Source organism: Bufo gargarizans, chromosome 2 (assembly GCF_014858855.1).
Source record: "Bufo gargarizans isolate SCDJY-AF-19 chromosome 2, ASM1485885v1, whole genome shotgun sequence".
NCBI lineage: Eukaryota > Metazoa > Chordata > Amphibia > Anura > Bufonidae > Bufo > Bufo gargarizans.
In genome coordinates this window covers 656227579-656244031 of record NC_058081.1, presented here as the reverse complement: position 1 = coordinate 656244031, position 16453 = coordinate 656227579, and the positions used below count along the sequence as shown (strand labels likewise).

At 45.0% G+C, this 16453-nt stretch overlaps 1 protein-coding gene across 2 annotated transcripts in view; it reads right to left on the bottom strand.

The window, feature by feature from the left end:
• Positions 1-10699: 10699 nt before the first annotated feature.
• Positions 10700-16453, bottom strand: part of PCSK7 (proprotein convertase subtilisin/kexin type 7) — a 69785-nt gene continuing 64031 nt past the window's right edge. For both annotated transcript variants that reach the window (XM_044282249.1, XM_044282250.1), the window contains 5 exons: positions 15192-15348; positions 14994-15088; positions 13720-13813; positions 13491-13608; positions 10700-11718 (listed from right to left, as the gene is read on the bottom strand). In XM_044282249.1, the coding sequence (XP_044138184.1) occupies positions 11299-11718; positions 13491-13608; positions 13720-13813; positions 14994-15088; positions 15192-15348 (884 nt within the window). In that variant the 3' untranslated portion in view covers positions 10700-11298. The remainder of the gene's footprint in view (positions 11719-13490; positions 13609-13719; positions 13814-14993; positions 15089-15191; positions 15349-16453) is intronic.

Here is a 16453-nt window from a genome sequence, read left to right as displayed (position 1 = left end):
ATAAACATTAAACCAATGCAAGACTGGGGGGGAAGAAAGTGTGTGGTGCCAGGACAGAGCCGACCTTGTGGGTTGTTTTTGTAATTTGGTGAAGAGTTTTTAGTTAAGGTTTTCCTGCTGCGAAATCCACAAGCAAATATGCTTAAAAGAAGTAACATCACTTCAAATCAGCTACTAAAAAAAAACTTTTGCATATTTGCACTGTGTGACCAAGGTGCATGCTGGTCAAGTTACACCTCTGGCTGGAGGGAAGGGGGTTAGGTCAAGAATTTGGCATGGGGACACAGTTTAAATTTTTGCCTCAGGCAGAGTGTGTCCCTGCCCCTGGCCACAAAGTACTGAGGGAAGGGGGGCCCAAGTTGAACTCAGGGCCCATGAGCCTTTAGCTACGCCCCTGATGTCAGGCAGTAACTATACATTCTGCTCCTTTGCATTTTTCCCACTGTGGTGGTGGACATGGCAGAAGGGAGAGAAGACGGAACTGTAGGTGTACAGAAAGAAAAGGAATACAGCGAGTTGTAGGCGATGTGCTGCAGTTCTGTGGTGTGACCAGGTGTCATGAGTTTGCCACCTGTTTACTAAGCCAATACATCTCACATTTTATAAATAATGGAACAGTTAAAATATTAAAAATGTTACAATAGTTTAATCTTTTAAGAAAACATTGATTATGCTACATTTAAAGGCAATATGCGCTTATGCATTGATTGTTTTTATTGTTTGTTTGTCAAATGCAAAATTAACTTACGGTAAGTCTCCCAACAGTCTTCATTAAACATTTCCTTTAGCTACCCTGCGTAGAGTCTGTGCAACTTCTTTCCATAGCTTGCTGTCCTGCTGCTTCTGCAGACAGCACACTGCTCTCCCCCTTCTCTCTCAGTGGTAGAGATAGCAAGGAGGATGTGGAGATTGATCACAGCAGATCAGAGTGTGGATATGGAGGAAAGCATTCGAGTCTACAAATCACACAGCCTGTATTGTATCATAGTGTAGATAGAATGGAGAGAAAATGTGTAGCGAGAAATCACCAGAAAGCACAGAGGGAGGGGAGAATATTTCAGTCCTCAGCATCAGTGAGCGAACATCCCTCATGGACTGTAGAATGAGGAATCAGACCAAGAAGGAAGCTGTGCCGATACATGCCACCTAATGAAGAAGCAACATCCTGGGCATACTGACCTCTTACCCAGTATGTATTATTGGAAAGGGTATAGCCACACGAGAAAAGTCTGCAATTAGGATATCAGGAGGTCTGAAAATGAATGAAGATTGCAGACGTGCATCAATTATAACTCAATTTTAACATAGCCTTTAAATGGTCACTAACTTTTCATAAAACTTTTGATATGTCATAGAGACATATCAAAAGTTTAGATTAGAGCACCAATGGGAAATAATTCCAGAGACTCAGGGTCTGCAGTAAACCAGTGTGCTTCTTTACAGGGGGAGCTCACGTGCAAAACAATAAGGCGAGGTATAGGGCTGTCTTCTCCAGTCTCCTCCTTGGCAGAAGAAGGGTTTGATGCTGAGGAAAGGCCTGAGCTAGCGGTCCATCTCTCTCAGAAGGCTGGTGCCCTGGCCAAACGCTGGAGGCCCACGGTCTGTGGCTCAGTAGTTTGGGTGGATCCTTGGTCACAGGGCTGGTGATCCGCGATCTGTAGCTCAGCGTCCCAGTCTTCTGGTCACTCATGCAGACTCGCAGAGTCTCCTATTCTAAGCACTGGTCCCTAACTTTAGTACACTAGGAACTCTGACTGCTCTCCTTATATACCAGCTCTAGCTAGACTGGAACGTTCTAGTGGGAGGGGTGGAGTGGAGAAACTCATCCCAAACAGATACAAAGTTAGAACTTCCCTCCCTCCTAGACTTGCATTCGAGCTTCAGTTATATTCAATAGCAATGACACAGAAGTATTTTTCAGACAAAAACAAGTCTTCAGACATAACATAGCAGCAACTAGTATTCAAAAAGTCAATCTGTCTGGTTTTGGTGGTAAACAAGTATGCCTTTTTGCCTCCAAAACATAGTCTTTCACCTTTACAGTAACTGTGGAAAATGACTAGCTTCTCATTATTAGCTAGAAAGTCCCAAAAGTTTCTCAGTATTCATTAACCCTTTCAACAGTGCTGTGCAAATACAGTGCAAATGTACAGGATATATATCTTAGCAAACAAAGTGCAGTTACAAAGTATGAAACAGTATGTCAGTGCAAGACGTTAACCCTTTAAAGTTAAATAAAGTAAGTAGTTGATAACTTTGCACAGGGGAAATAGGGGCAAACGTCCACAAATGTCCAGACTTCAAAGTACCCCTCCTCCAGGACAATACACAATATCTAAAGTAGATGCAAAGTTATCATCTACCATTCGCATTATGCCGTTCTTTGTTACATCTATCACCCAGCAAAAATAACCTTTGATGTTATGACTCCCAGCCAAATTATGTTTAACTTCTGGCTCACGTGGCCTTATTACTGCTGTGTCCTGAGAATTTATCTGCATTCTGGCATTGCCGGAAGCTAAAGTGCAGCGGTTTTCTTCCGGCCGATTCTTGGCATAATTGCCGGGTTGCGGCCAGATAAACGCAGGTCACCATTAAAGTTAATGAGACTGGATAGAGATGCTTTAGCTTTTGGCAATGCCGGAATGAAGAGAGATCAGGCAGGCTGTTCCCTGTGTGAAAGTAGCCTAACTAGAGGGGGCTGACCCACTACAATCCTTTAAGACAAATAACAGAAGTATGATAGGTGGATGTGGGATCTCTGCCATTACTTAGACCAAGGAGCCCCAGGTCTATTTTTTTCCTAGAAAGAGGGTTGACCATGTGGGCCCAGACACTTTCCATAGAAACAATGGGGACTGTGAATTCTAGGACTGGGATGTTTCCCACTGTCAATAGAAATCTTGGAATCAGCCACAGTTCAGCAACGGTATACTGTATTTATGCCGCCTATTTAGAGATCCAATGGGCTCTTCATTCACATTGCTCACACAGGCTACCTTAGTGGCCTACAAAATAGCTGTGGGATCTCTGGGGAAGAGGAAAACTATTTTAGATTTTGGGCTTTTACCGGGAATGCTGCTTTGAATTGGGTTTTACGCTGAAACTTTTAGAAAAGCATCACCTTGTAGGATGTTGCAATCTAATCCACAGTGTTTATTATCACAGCTAATAAGTAAGGGACCTGCTCGGTATGTTTAAAGATTTTGTCTTCATTACTAATAAGACTGCTGTTCGAATTGGGATGTGAGGTTTTCAATGAATGCGCTGCGTTTTGTGAATGGGATTGAGCTGCAATAATGAGCACAACCGCTATACAATGACCGTGCTTGGCATGCTGAGTAGGGGATGCAGCGCTGGTCTGAGCTTTATGGCCTCTTCTAACAGTTGATCGTCTGGGGTTCTAGGAGTTGGACCCCCACCAATCAGATCCTGAGGATGGGTCGTAAATATGTATGTACCAGAAAACCCCTTCAAGTGGTTACCTGGAATTAAAAAGGTTTAACTGTCTGGCTACAATCTTCCTTCACTAATTTCAGACCCGCTGTGGTATTAAGGCTGCAACCTGCTCCTAGTTTCAGACTGTTCCCACGTGGACGTATCATTCCCAGTGATACATGCTGGATGTGTAGTCTGTGTGTCCAGGATGCTGCTGTCTTCACTAGCTCTTACATACTCGCACAGCTTCATGGACACTAAGGGGAGTAATTTATTAAGACCAGAATTTTAAACGCCGGTCTTAATAAGGCCCTGCGCTGGCGTAGATTTAGACCATTTTCTACGCCTAAAACAGCCCACACCACACCACTTTTTTTTAGATCTAGCGTGAGCGGGGAAAAGTCGCAGACAGCGACACAAATAAGCTTTGCACCGCAATCTGAGCCAGAAATACGTCTAATATAGACGTATTTCTGGTTATTAATGACCCCCTAAGTGATGAGACAGGAGCTGTACTCTAGGAAAAGTACAATACCACTTGCACATTACACCTTAGCAGCACCTTCCTGCACTGTAAAAGTGAAATATTTTTTGGGCTGCCAATTTGGCAAATAAAAAAAAGCTTGCAGTAAACAGATATTTTGAACCAAATGATGTGCTAAAATATTTAATAAAATCTGTGGATGAAGCACTGTTATGGGGGATCTTCTGATTACAAACTATTATGGGGGATCTGCAGATGACACCGCATCATAGGGAGGGATCTGCAGATGACAGTTATGGGGGGGGGATCTGCTGATGACACACTTATTGGGGGATCTGCTGATGACACACTGTTATTGGGGGATCTGCTGATGACACGCCGTTATTGGGGGATCTGCAGATGACACGCCGTTATTGGGGGGATCTGCAGATGACACGCCGTTATTGGGGGGGGATCTGCAGATGACACGCCGTTATTGGGGGGGGATCTGCTGATGACACGCCGTTATTGGGGGGGGATCTGCTGATGACACGCCGTTATTGGGGGGGGATCTGCTGATGACACGCCGTTATTGGGGGGGGATCTGCTGATGACACGCCGTTATTGGGGGGGGGGATCTGCCCCGTTGGGGGGGGGATCTGCTGATGACACGCCGTTATTGGGGGGGGGGGGATCTGCTGATGACACGCCGTTATTGGGGGGGGGGGATCTGCTGATGACACGCCGTTATTGGGGGGGGGGGGGATCTGCTGATGACACGCCGTTACTGGGGGGGGGGGGGGATCTGCTGATGACACGCCGTTACTTGGGGGGGGGGGGATCTGCTGATGACACGCCGTTATTGGGGGGGGGGATCTGCTGATGACACGCCGTTATTGGGGGGGGGGGATCTGCTGATGACACGCCGTTATTGGGGGGGGGGATCTGCTGATGACACGCCGTTATTGGGGGGGGGGGGATCTGCTGATGACACGCCGTTATTGGGGGATCTGCAGATGACACGCCGTTATTGGGGGATCTGCAGATGACACGCCGTTATTGGGGGATCTGCAGATGACACGCCGTTATTGGGGGATCTGCAGATGACACGCCGTTATTGGGGGATCTGCAGATGACACGCCGTTATTGGGGGATCTGCAGATGACACACAGTTATTGGGGGATCTGCAGATGACACCGTTATTGGGGGATCTGCAGATGACACACAGTTATTGGGGGATCTGCAGATGACACACCGTTATTGGGGGATCTGCAGATGACACACCGTTATTGGGGGATCTGCAGATGGCACACCGTTATTGGGGGATCTGCAGATGGCACGCCGTTATTGTGGGATCTGCAGATGACACGCCGTTATTGGGGGATCTGCAGATGACACGCCGTTATTGGGGGATCTGCAGATGACACCGTTATTGGGGGATCTGCAGATGACACACCGTTATTGGGGGATCTGCAGATGACACACCGTTATTGGGGGATCTGCAGATGACACACCGTTATTGGGGGATCTGCAGATGACACACCGTTATTGGGGGATCTGCAGATGACACACCGTTATTGGGGGATCTGCAGATGACACACCGTTATTGGGGGATCTGCAGATGACACACCGTTATTGGGGGATCTGCAGATGACACACCGTTATTGGGGGATCTGCAGATGACACACCGTTATTGGGGGATCTGCTGATGGCACACCGTTATTGGGGGATCTGCTGATGGCACACTGTTATTGGGGGATCTGCTGATGGCACACTGTTATTGGGGGATCTGCTGATGGCACACTGTTATTGGGGGATCTGCTGATGGCACACTGTTATTGGGGGATCTGCTGATGGCACACTGTTATTGGGGGATCTGCTGATGGCACACTGTTATTGGGGGATCTGCTGATGGCACACTGTTATTGGGGGATCTGCGGATGACACACTGTTATTGGGGGATCTGCTGATGGCACACTGTTATTGGGGGATCTGCTGATGGCACACTGTTATTGGGGGATCTGCTGATGACACACTGTTGCCGACACACTTTAATAGAGGATCTGCGGAGGATACTCCTATGGTAAGCTGGTACCTGAAGCACATCCAGGCAGGACAGCATGAGGAAAGGCTGCATCCACTATCTCCCTCCTCCGACCCAACGCCTGCTAATGGCCGTTCGCTGACATGCTCGTTCATAGGGAGCACGGGGAAAGGAGAACGTTGTAAGTGAACAAGACACATGTACCTGTACATCACGTTTGTACATTGTTGCCGCTATCCCTATGCAGTACAGCACGGCCTGCAATGTGCCGGCCATGTTGATGCCCGCCAGATTCACTCTATTTGCTCTATAAGGGTTCATGCACACAACCATATGTATTTCGTATACTTGGCGACAGGTCTGCAAAAAAATACGGATGATGTCCATGTGCATTCCGAATTTTGCGGAACGGAACAGCTGGCCTCTAATAGAACAATCCTATCCTTGTTCGTTAGTGGACAATATGTCCTATTTTTTTGGCGGAACGGACATGCGGAAACACAATGCACACAGAGTAACCATTTTTTTGTGGACCCATTGAAATGAATGGTTCCTCAGATGGTCCGCAAAAAAAAACAAAAAAAAAAAAACAACAAAAAAAAAAACAGACACGGAATGTAAATACGTTCATGTGCATGAGCCGGGCCTGTGGAAGAGTACAGTGAAATGCACTTCATTTGATGCCAGTAGTCCAAACCCAACTGTTCTGGCACATGGGTAATTACTGGGTCTGTGGCAGCTGGTCCTTGGCATCGGGATACAAATAAGGCACGTTTGTAAATTTTTGCTAATTTTCAGAATCGGGGATTCTGAAAATTCCTTCTGTTATTTACCAGTGGCACCCTCCTCCCTCTATTTCAGTTTTGCAGTTCCATCTAAGCAAGTATCCAATGTAAGGATCACGTCTCCTTCTTGGGGCAATGAGTGTATTTGGCAGTGTGTAGTGACGGGGGACTCTTTCTCCTTAAGGAGACCAGTGTAGGGAGTCTTACAGGCCAAGTAATGCCCCCTGGGAAAATTTTATGCAAATCATCTCTATGTAAGGAAGAACCGACTCTATAATCCCACTGAGAACAAGCAAAACGGATGTACTGTGTGGTCCTTAGTGCAGGGCCTGAAGGGGCGCTGAGGACTCTCTAAGGATGTCTATCAGGTCCTGCACTAAGCACAACAGTCTATCCATTTCCTTAAACTACAACCGAAACTCAATTTTTTTTCAGGCTGGGCCGGACATGAACCTCAGCTACACGTTGAACATTCACTTCAGGAAGACAGACAGCAAACCATGTAAAACCTTTTATTGCCCTTAAAATAAAATTTCCAACAACAAATTCATTTTCATCAAAGCGCTCACAAGGTCCTCTCATAAAAATAATAAATTAAATCATAAAAAGATTGTTGCATGGATCTGATATTGTGTAAACCTCACACCAATAATATTTTTATAATATTCAGCTTTTTTTTTCCAGTTTCATCCCGCATTACAGTTTGCCGACTATTTTTTAAGCCTCTTGTTTTTTGTTTTTTTGAACTTCTTGAATTTGCAGTTTTCATTGAAAAAAAATTCACATCATAATGGGGCACCAATACAAACAAACAATCTGTAATGTTCTTAGGATCCTATAACATTGCACATCACCTATAGCAGGACTCAACTCCTGACAATCCTGACTGATCTGAATAGGTTTGGTCATCGACCCCTCTTCTAATGGGACCAGGGCTGGTACATTAGGCAAGTATTTCTACTATTCGCTTTTACCTTTATGTTGGATTTTCTGCGACTTCCAATTTTTATATGGCAGAAGGAGGCAAGTCCCTACTAGTAGAAATACTTGCCTAATGTACCAGCCCTGGTCCTGTTAAGTGGTACTGGCTAAGTGGGCAGAGCTTGGTCTCGTACTACTGACACGGCAGTGGAGGACTCTTACTGCAGCTTTACAGTAGCGGGGAGGACTCTTGGCTAAGTGGGTGGAGCTTCCAGCACCTGTTCTAGTAATACAGATAGACAGCAGTTGGGGAAGACTACTACTGCAGCCTTACAGCAGGGGGTGGGACTTGTCTAAATGGGTGGGGCTTCCAGCACGCAGTCTTGTATTACAGACAGCAGTTAGGGAGGATTCCTACTGCAGCCTTACAGCAATAGGGTGAGACTTAGCCAAGTGGGAGGGGCTTCCAGCGCCTGCTCTTGTAATATGGAAACAGAGCAGTGTACTGCAGCCTCAGTGGTGGGAGGGACTTACAAAAGTGGGAGGGGCTTCCAGCACCTGCTCTTATATATATATATATATATATATATATATATATATATATATATATATATATGTATATATATGTATAGAGAGAGCGGGGGAAGACTCATAATGGAGACTTACAGCACAGTTTGTGAGCAGAAGAGGGAATGGAAGATCTCAATCTAGAAGAATTCGTCAGAATTATTTTCATATTATATTTAGATTAGTTTAAGTGTTACAATATGACAGCGAAGGAATGAAGGAGAGGATCATTTATTTTGTAGCTATGTAAATTTATTTATCTACCCTTCAGCTGTAAATCGCAACCTTTAAAACAGTGAGTCTAAGCAGGGGCGGTACTTGATACTCAGGGGCGGTACTGAAACTTATTGGAAGATCACTCTAAACCCCCTTGTCTCAGTTCTGTCAATAAATAAAATGCTGTAAAGCCTCCTACAATGTTTTTAGGCCTCTCCATTACTGTGCTAGTGGATATCATCATTTGGTGGCCCTTCATTGCACCCGATAGGGCTGATTCACTAGTATTTTGGCCTTGTGCGTAACAAGAATTTCATAACCCAGTTCAAACAAGTGACACAGAAACATGAAGATTGTAGTTGACCATGGGCAGGTCACCATTAAACTTGGTCAAGATGACCTGGGTTCTCGATAGTGTATTAGATGGTTTACTTTGCTGTGTCACACATTCCTGCAAGACAGCCCACCGCACACAGGCGCCAAAACTGATAGCGCCTATCTAAGGCAATTACTAAAATCCCAAAATGTATACATCCGCAGAACTCTCTATATTGGATACATTTTTAATTAACTCCGTTCTTTAGACATGTCCATTATAGTAAAATCGGAGAAAATTATTGCAGTTCATCTTTTCTGAAAACTAATGGGGTCATTTACTAAGAAAAGACATTTCACACACTATCTTAGTAATATTATTTTTTTTTTTTTAAAGCCACAGGAAGAACCAACCAATTTATTAAGAGGCGCCTGCCACTTAATAAATCTGTTGCATCTTGCATGGTCCGTCTTGTAGTCGGAGTAGATTTTTGGAACAACCTTTGTTGCGAACCAGCACTTGAAACAAAACCTGTGACTTTTCTATGTCACAAAACTGCCCTAAACTCATAATGCTCCTCTCTGTGTTGTGCCGTTCCTCTGTTATTCCTCCAGGAAATGTATGCATGAATTTTTAACTGGGCGTTACCATTCTCCCCGTCAATGGAGTTTGTATCTACATACTCCGACACTCTCAGCACTGATTGGGACAGCGTCGGGCTCTGTGAAGGGATATACACTGACAAAAGGGAACAGTAACACACAGTTGTCGATGTATACATTTCTAGGAGGGATGACAGAAGAATGGCACATCAAAGAGTGCTAAGAAAAGACACGTACGAATTTGTATCTCATGCAACTATTTACTCTTGTCACGAGAGACGATGTCCTCTATAAATGTATGCTGTGACATGTCTTCCAACCGGGTTCGGGAAAAGCTATAGGAGTTAAAAAAAAAAAGGGGAAAAGGGATTGAGCAAAAAATAAAGTACAAAACATGATTCTCGTTTTCTGCCCAGGTCTTAAAATTTTATCTGGAGCTTCCCGTTTCCCTTTGGCATGATGGATAGCAGCAGAATAAAGGAACACTAATGGTCATAACAATTTGCAAATTGCAGGAATACTTTCCCTACTGAGCGGAGGTTTCCCTGCCGGGGCCCTGGCAGTGGTAGAGTAATGAGGGTCGTATAGTAACAAGGGTCAGTCTCAACAGGTTTGCTTCCACAAAGTATAAGAATTAGAGGCAACTTTGGTTAAGAACAATGTGGAAGCAGGACGAAGTAATGCTTTGTGAATGGGATTGAGGGGAATTTAAGCATTAAATTAAGCGTCCCCGTACAAAATTCATCACATATTAAAAAGATTCTCATATAAATTTTGTTTTTTTTAAGCTTTAGTGCTCTTTTGAACTGCATAAAAGTGACGATCACCCGTAGTAACATAAAATCATAAAAATAAAAGTCAAATATAAACAGTCAGGGAATCCAGCGCTGTTTAAAGGGATATTCCATAGATGCAGGTCTCTCAGTGCAGGTCTAGGGTCCTCACCAGTCGATGGAAAAGGGTCCAACCACTTCGCTCTTTCAATAGACGTCAATGGAGAGGGTCACATGCAAGCGGATCCACCTCTCCATTGATTTCTATGAATAAGCTTCCGGCAGGAATAGGCTACTTTAACACTAGCGTTTACATTTTCCGGTATTGAGATCGGGCTAAGGATCTCAATACCGGAAAAAAACTGTTCTGTTTTGTCCCCATTCATTGTCAAAGGGGACAAAATGCAACTGAACAGAACGGAGTGCTCCAAAATACATTCCGTTTGGTTGTGTTCCCATACCGGAGAGAAAACGGCAGCATGCTGCGGTTTTCTCTCTGTCCTCAAATGCAGAGCAAAACTGATCCGGCATGATCCACAATGCAAGTCAACGGGGACGGATCCATTTTCTCAGACACAATAGAAAACTGATCCGTTCCGTTCCCCATTGACTTTCACTGGTGTTCATGACGGATCCGTCCTCGCTATGTTAGAGATAATACAACAGGATCCATTCATAACGGATGCAGACGTTATATTATCAATAACGGAAGGGCTTTTGCTGATCCCTGCCAGATCAGGCAAAAACGCAAGTGGGAAGGTAGTCCTAGATGGATAAAATTTAGGGGAACCCCGATTCCCAATAGGTGAAGGGCCCAGAGAGGGGAATCCTTGGTCAGGCATTTATGACATATCCTGTTGACATGCCATACACGTTTAGGATGTGAATATCCCTTTAAGACTATTCTAGAGAATGGACAGCCTGTTGGTCACCATGGGACCTGCAGGATTTTCAGTAAACTTCCTGAAAGCTCGGCGCTGGTGGCAGCAGTCAACACATCATCCATCATGAGACTGAACCTGGTATTACACCGCTCCGTCACATAATGAACGCACGTACCAGTCATCCATACATGATAATGATAAAGCAATGGATAAGGCAGATGATCTTAAATTAAATACTCTGAAGTGCTTTCTTGGATCAGAACCAGGACATCCATTCAGTAGACGGCCCTTATCCATACTCATTTAAGTTTGTGTCACAAGTGTCATGTCTCACTGTGTCCCTGTGCACCTGAAAGTCTGAGGTCACTTTGTGCTGGGCTTCCGTCACATTCTCGTCTTTCACTCTGAATTGTTTGGAGGACTGATGCCTGTACAGTGCAATGTGCTCCACGTGGTCTTCTTCATCGTCAAATCCTACAGCAGTGAATTCTGCAGCAGTGTCATTGAAGCTGCAGAGAGGCAACGATTCTGTCTCCGTGCCCCCTTCTAATTGGCGGGGGCTGGGACTTCCCTGGTGTCGGGACAGGATGCAGGAGGAACCTTCACAGCTCAAGTCCAGATGGCCGCCAGTGGAAATTCTGGAAAGGTAGAGCTCCACCGTGTAATACAGGGACCAGAACACAGCAAAACAGCCGAGCAGCATGAGGGTCTGAAAGAGAGAGTGAGTAGGAAACTAAGTAAATACATTACCCAAAAAAATATGGGGTTTGAATTAACTACTGACCTATTCTCAGGATAAGTAATCCTATCGCAATGGTGGTGGTCCACCCCTAATAATCACCTGAAGCCAGTGGCTACAGGTGATTAAACTGGTCCTTAGGGGCCCCCAGAAATGATAATGCTCCCCATTAGTGCCCCCAGTAATATTAATGCCCCCATTAGTGCCCCCCAGAATTAATAATGCCCCCAGTAATAGTAAAGCCTCCATTAGTGCCCCCAGAATTAATAATGACCCTATTAGTGCCCCTCAGTAATATTAATGTCCCAATTAGTGCCCCCATTAGTGAATGATAAATGGGGGATACATATAATGGAAAGACGGAGTATTCTCCGCTTCTTGAGCGTACTCCTGGCATTGGCATAAAAAAACTGCATAAATATTCACTAAAAAGTACCTGTACCAGCGACAGCTCTGTCTGTATATTGTAATAGATGCTATTGCTGGGGTTACTTGATTAGCAGCAGGACCAGGAAAAAAAAATTCATCCTCTGAGAACATAGCCTTAGACTTCAAAACATACTAGGTGATCTAATGGTCTAGTGATGTTAAAGATGACCTGTCCCCTCTCCTGACATGCCTGTTTTAATAGCTACATGCATTCCCCATGTAATACTAATTCTGGAGCAGCTATTCTTATGACTCCATGTTGTGCCATTCCTCTATTATTTCTACTAGAAGTTATGAATGAATTGCTAGCAGTCTGCAGTAAGGGTACAGAGGGCAGGTAACCAGTTGGAGGTGTGTACCTGCACAGTCTGTAAGGCTCCATTCACGCGTCCGCAAAGTGTTTTGCAGATCCGCAAAACACAGATAGCGGCAATGTGCGTTCCGCACTTTGCGGACTGCACATTCCCGGCACTATAGAATAGGACATGTTCTTTTTTTGGGGAACGGAATTGCGGACCCGGAAGTGCGGGTCCGCAATTCCGTGTCCGGGCAGCACATCGCGCTGCCCCATAGGAATAAATGGGTCCGCAATTCCGTTCTGCAAAATGCGGAACGAAATTGCGGACGTGTGAATTGACCCTAAATGGCAGCACTGATTGGATAGTCAGTCTGTGCAGGTACACCCCCCCAACTGGTTACCACCCCTCTGTACCCTTACTGCAGACTGCTAGCAATTCACTCATAACTTCTAGTAGAAATATTGAAGGAACAGCACAACATACAGACATAAGAATAGATGCTCCAGAATTGTTATTACACAGAGAATGCATAAAGCTATTAGGAGAGTCACGTCATGAGAGGTGAAAGGACCTCTAAATAGGATGTAACAGATAAGCAAACTAGAGCTTCTTTCTTTTAGGAACAGCGTCATTGTTGTCCACAGATTGGGCCTGGTATTGCAGCACAGCCCCATCTCATACCATTTTAAAGGGGTTTGTCCAGTCTCCAAAACACCCAACACTCCAGAACCCGTTGGGTGAAGAGTACCATTTGGTATTCTAGGGTCCACCACTGTCTTCTCCGGACTTCCAGAGCTGCAGGTAAACATCTGGCATTGACGGTGGTCACGTGTCTCAAAGTGTGCACATGACTCCACTTTGTGCTGGACCATAGGAGATGGAGCTGAGCACCAATGTGCAGATAAGTATGCTTCAACCGACTTCTCTAGCAAGGTGGGAGGTTCAAACTTGATATGGGACTGGACAACCCCTTTAAACTGAATGTATTTGGTGGAACTACATAAGGAGTCTTACCCGCAGGGTGTTATTGGTGATTGTATAGCTGTCCTGTTCAGAAATCTCCAGTCCCGGCGGACAAGGTAGTGAGAAATTATCATTCAGAAACTGACCATCCTGTGCCAGTTCTACCAACCTGAGGAACAAAAAAGGCAATATTTAAAGGACGCGCCCATATTGTGCTGCTTCTGTCAATATCAATATGAACATGAATACAGAACGGGGAGGTTTTCTTATACCGTCTCACCTTCTTCTTTCAGCCACATCCTCAGTTGTCCATGAGGAACCATAAAGCGTTAGCTGCCATGTCTGGAAAACTCCTCTTTTAAGAGCTTCATCTCCTGTTGGAGAGATACATGCTTATTAGGCGAAGCAGGAGTACTCATCCTATGATATAAAATATATAGGATAACAGACAGAACAGCAAATAAAGGAAACCTGCTGATCAGCTGATCTCAGACCGTTTTACCCCTGATGCTACTTTCACACTTGCGTTCGGGGTTCTGCTTGTGAGTTCCGTTTAAAGGCTCTCAAAAGCGGCCCTGAACGGATCCGTACTGCCCCAATGCATTCTGAGTGGATGCGGATCCGCTCAGAATGCCTCAGTCTGGCTCCGTTTGTCCTCCGCTCAGCAGGCGGACACCTGAACGCTGCTTGCAGCCTGGCCGTGCGGAGGCAAACGGATCTGTCCAGACTTACAATGTAAGTCAATGGGGACGGATCCGTTTGAAGTTGACACAATATGGCTCCATTTTCAAACGGATCCGTCCCCCATTGACTTTCAATGTAAAGTCTGGACGGATCCGTCTGAGCAACTTTTCACACTTAGAATTTCTTCTAAACTATAATGCATACGGATCCGTTCTGAACGGATCCCATCGTCTGCATTATAGGAGTGGATCCGTCTGTGCAGACACCAGACGGATCTGCTCTGAACGCAAGTGTGAAAGTAGCCTTAGATAGTCAATAACCAAAGTACCATCTAGGGCAGGGGTGCACAACCTGTGGCCCAGGGGCCACTTGAGGCCCTCGATACCATTCTTTGCAGCCCCAACCATCTGGTAACAGACATGCAAGTCTATGTCTTGTGACTGCTCACATGTATCTTTCATGTATTCTCCCATTAGATGGGAGTCCTAGAAGTGTAACCAGACATTAATGATATATACTGTATGTTCATTATGCCATAAATATAGCATTTCAGTTGGTAATACCCCTTTAAGTTTTATTGTTGGACCTTGGAATTGATTCAGGCTGCCAATGTGGCCCCCAACCAAAAAAGGTTGTGCACCCCTGATCTAGGGGGGTTAGATAGAAGAGCGCTCCTGCTGCCACCCCAACTGGTGCTTCTGCAGCTGCAATCACAGGGGTCTGACTGGTTACAGCGAGGGACCGCCCAGGACTGCCAACAGAGGTTCAATATTAAATATGCCAGCTAGTGGACAATGCAAAGAGTTTAGAGAAGAATGTCGGCAGCATGCCCTTATATACCTGCAGTGCATCACCCTGGGGGAGGCTTACCTACATCCGTGACCAGAAGCCTGTAAGTTCCCTCTGCATTCTCACCCCAGCAGCGGACTGTGGAGAACGTCCAATCGGTAAAGCCACTCGGGTCACTTAAAATAATGAGAATATTAGTTACATGAAGCATTGCTCTGTCGTGTATGTTAAACGTTATTCCCCAGGAACCACCTCCCCATCACCCATCATCATACTTACGCGTCCATTTTCCTTGTGGCTCCAATGAGGGATGATATTCCACTTGGACAAAACAGCTGGACCTGCAGATTTCCCCTCCGTGGGTGCGTGATGGTCACGGTCACAGCTACATGCTCTAAGGTCCTCATGCCCGACAGCAGGAGATCAGCGACAGTCACTAGGAATGGGAAGGAAGGGATTACTTTAAAAATGGAAGAACATGGACAACAAGCCAGAGAACAGTATAAAAATAAAATAAAAAACCCACAAAATTAACAAATTTATTTCAATAAACCATGATAACAGATTCAGCCCATCTGATGGCCGCTGGTCCATCCATATAATAAATATTGGAAGTCCACGATTGTTTTACTACTACTAAAATAATTATTTATAGAATTGTTCCTGGTTGTGAGGGCTCATGCACATGAATGTATTTTCTATCCGTGTCAGTTCAGGTTTTTTGCTGAAGTTACTCCGTGCGCATTCTGTTTCCATATGTTTTATCATTCTTCGCATTATGGACAAGGATAGGACTGTTCTGTTCCGCAAAATACAGAATGCACACGGACGTCATCCGTATTTTTTGCGGACCACAAAATACACAGTCGAGTACATGAGCCCTAAGGGTTATAGCATGAAAATATATAATAATTAGAATATTATATCACACATGGCTCAGAACACAATTCCCTAATGCATTCAAATAGAAGCGACAGGAACAGGAGGTGGTTGAAGACACAAAGTCAGTAATACTAACTCCTGCCTCTCTCCATAGGAAAGATTTACTAAAGAATAATCTCCTTCCATTTAGCACTATTAAGACCCTTTATGGAGCAGACCTGGAAAAATCTAGTGAACTTGACCACATGTTCTTGACCTTATGGCTTCCTGCTGCCACCACTAGAGGGAGTGTCAACATACTGTCAAACATGGGTTCTCTAGGATCAGGATACTGTTCCACACCATGGGCCACCAATATCAGATTGGTGGGAGTCTGACTCTCAGCACCAGCAGCTGATCGAAGGGCAGTGACTGAAGCCGTAGTAAAAGGCGATGGCGTGCAGCCCCTCCAAACAGCCAATCAGTTGGAGTGTCAGGAGTCAGACTGCCCACCAATCTGATAATGATGGCCTATCCTAAGGATAGGTTATCAATGTCTATATCCCTGAGTACTGTGTGCAGAGACAGAATGTAAGCACTATATATAAATATATGGCTAGTGGCATTAAAGGGGTTGTCTGGGATTTTGATACAGATAGCTTAACCTCAGGATTGAGGGA